The sequence below is a fragment of the Schistocerca cancellata genome, chromosome 8 (assembly GCF_023864275.1).
Source record: "Schistocerca cancellata isolate TAMUIC-IGC-003103 chromosome 8, iqSchCanc2.1, whole genome shotgun sequence".
In the NCBI taxonomy this organism is placed as follows: domain Eukaryota; kingdom Metazoa; phylum Arthropoda; class Insecta; order Orthoptera; family Acrididae; genus Schistocerca; species Schistocerca cancellata.
The window spans coordinates 605,784,622-605,787,512 of NC_064633.1; the positions used below are offsets into that span (position 1 = coordinate 605,784,622).

The 2,891-nt window shown below is 48.6% G+C and overlaps 1 protein-coding gene across 1 annotated transcript; it reads right to left on the reverse strand.

Moving 5' to 3' along the window:
* Positions 1 to 1,224: 1,224 nt before the first annotated feature.
* Positions 1,225 to 1,923, reverse strand: LOC126095707 (salivary glue protein Sgs-4). The gene has a single exon (XM_049910458.1). It carries the CDS (start codon positions 1,921 to 1,923, stop codon positions 1,225 to 1,227), a length of 699 nt encoding a protein of 232 aa, XP_049766415.1.
* Positions 1,924 to 2,891: the final 968 nt, after the last annotated feature.

Sequence of the window (2,891 nt, forward strand, 5' to 3'; positions counted from 1 at the left end):
ATGGCACACATCCATGCCCAAGGCAGGATTCGAACCTGCGACCGTAGTGGTCGCGCGGTTCCAGACTGAATCGCCTAGAACCGCTCGGCAACACCGGCCGGCGTCTGGGTCCTGTTCTGTGGTTCTGGACGGACCTCCATTTGTGAGGTCACCTCGCTGGTCAGAAGAAGAGGAGCCAGACGCCGGCCGGTGTGGCCGAGTGGTTCTAGGCGCTTCAGTCTGGAACCGCGCGACCTCCACGGTCTCAGGTTCGAATCCTGCCTCGAGCATGGATTTGTGTGACGTCCTTAGGTCAGGTTTAAGTAGTTCTAAGTTCTAGGGGACTGATGACCTCAGAAGTTAAGTCCCATAGTGCTCAGGGCCATTTGAACCATTTGAACCGCTCGTAATTTTAACACCGTCCCTTTATTATGTAGTTCACGCTATCAATAGTGTGGTTATCTTTACACAGGTACCTAAGATGGCGTTTTGATACTCCGAAACTGATCACAAACATTACTTTCAAAATACAGACGGCTCAAGGTGTCCTTCATTTCACATTTTACGCAGAATGATGTTCGGACCACGACCGATGCAAGCAATGTTTTGAGGACATTCCACAGGTGCCGTTCCTGGTCAAATACAACAGCGCAACCTGCAGGCATGGCCAACATTTGTATTTTTCTTCCACCATGTATTTCTAGCGGTGTTACCACGTTTACAGTCATCAACCCTGTGTTCCCCTTTTACAGTGGAGAACCCTCAACTGCTGTACGTGCTGGTACCAATCCTGAACGTGGCGTTGGTGGACATGTGAAAGCGTCTGTGGCACAAATACACCCTACGGCTGGACGAGAACCTCTGTTTGGATGTGGAGATGCGCCTGTAGGGGTCGCCAGTACTGGTGCTGCACTTCAACTGCATGTTGATGGGCCAAGATGGTGTCGCGACCGTCAAACTGCATTACGAGGGGCTGCTACATACTTCAGCCCTATCCATTTTCTGGCAGAAAGTGCCCCAGTTGTGGAGTCACACACGTCAGACAGATCTGAAGTTAATCACCACGCACTAACGTCAAATAACCTTCTGCCAAAACGCCGTAAGCCAGATTTCCCGCTTGATAGTGCTGCTTGGGCAAGTAATCGTGCAGACGCCCCGAGGTTCGAGTTAGGAATACACCTGGTTCCCCTAGATTTCCGCCCTCAAGTGAGTCAGGCAGGGTTCACGATAATCCTCGGAACTCCATTACGTCCTACACGTCTTGGGCTCCATAGCACATGTCTTGGGCTCCATCGCACACGTCTTGGACTCCATCGCACACGTCTTGGCCTCCATCGCACATGTCTTGGGCTCCATCGTACACGTCTTGGGCTCCATCGCACACGTCTTGGGCTCCATCGCACACGTCTTGGGCTCCATGGCACATGTCTTGGGCTCCATCGCACACGTCTTGGGCTCCATGGCACATGTCTTGGGCTCCATTGCACACGTCTTAGGCTCCATGGCACACGTGTTGGGCTCCATCGCACACGTCTTGGGCTCCATGGCACACGTCTTGGGCTCCATGGCACACGTCTTGGGCTCCATCACACACGTCTTGGGCTCCATGGCACACGTCTTGGGCTCCATCGCACACGTCTTGGGCTCCATCGCACACGTCTTGGGCTCCATCGCACACGTCTTAGGCTCCATGGGACACGTTTTGGGCTCCATCGCACACGTCTTGGGCTCCATCGCACACGTCTTGGGCTCCATCGCACACGTCTTAGGCTCCATGGAACACGTCTTGGGCTCCATGGCACACGTCTTGGGCACCATTGCACACGTCTTGGGCTCCATCGCACACGTCTTGGGCTCCATGGCACATGTCTTGGGCTTCATCGCACACGTCTTGGGCTCCATCGCACACGTCTTGGGCTCCATCGCACACGTCTTAGGCTCCATCGCTAATTCACCCCCGATCAGGACATTCTTGGAGGAAATCGGGCTAGTAGGAAAGGTGGTCAGTGCCTGACAAGATTTCAGCTCGCGACAACTTATTCACAGTTACAGTTTTCAAGTCTTGTTCCTCTTTGTAGACAATGAGCGAGAGAAACTGTGATTCAGCCAAACATTAAGTAGCTACTTGAGGCTAGCTATCGTCTACTTTCTATTACTTTCACTCCATTTGCGTATTTAATTATTTATTAAATACTTATTAGTATTTATTAATAAAAGTGTTTCTTGCTTGACTGTACCCTGACATGGTTATACCAAAGCTTATACAGAGCATCATATAAAATGACGAATATTCTAAGAGGCGAGTCATCCCTAATGTACAGTAACGCAATACAAGCCAATTAAATAAAACTATGCCGGCCGGTGTGGCCGAATGGTTCTAGGCGCTTCAGGCTGGAACCGCGCGACCGCTACGGTCGCAGGTTCGAATCCTGCCTTGGGCATGGATGTGTGTGATGTCCTCAGGTTAGTTAGGTTTAAGTATTTCTATGTTCCAGGGGACTGATGACTTCAGATGTTAAGTCCCATAGTGCTCAGAGCCATTTGAACCATTTCTGAAATAAAACTATGTGTTATTTGTTACGCGACACGTTTTTCCATTACTGCCCCGTAACGTGGTTAATAACCCACTATTCAAATTAGATTACTAGATAAATTCAAAGCAAAGGACGAAAATATCTAAGTAAGAGTGTAACGTCGGAAATGCATATCCTCCTATTTCCATCTATTGTACTATAATTTTTTTCCTTATTTTGTTACCTGAATATATGACATTTCTGTGCCTTTATATATTGTAATTGTTTTACTATTTGTATCTATATATTTATGCATCTATGTCGATGTATAATTGGTTTGTTATGTAAATATTATTTGCAATTTACGCTGGGTCTTGCCTAGGGAAAACTATTCTGTCG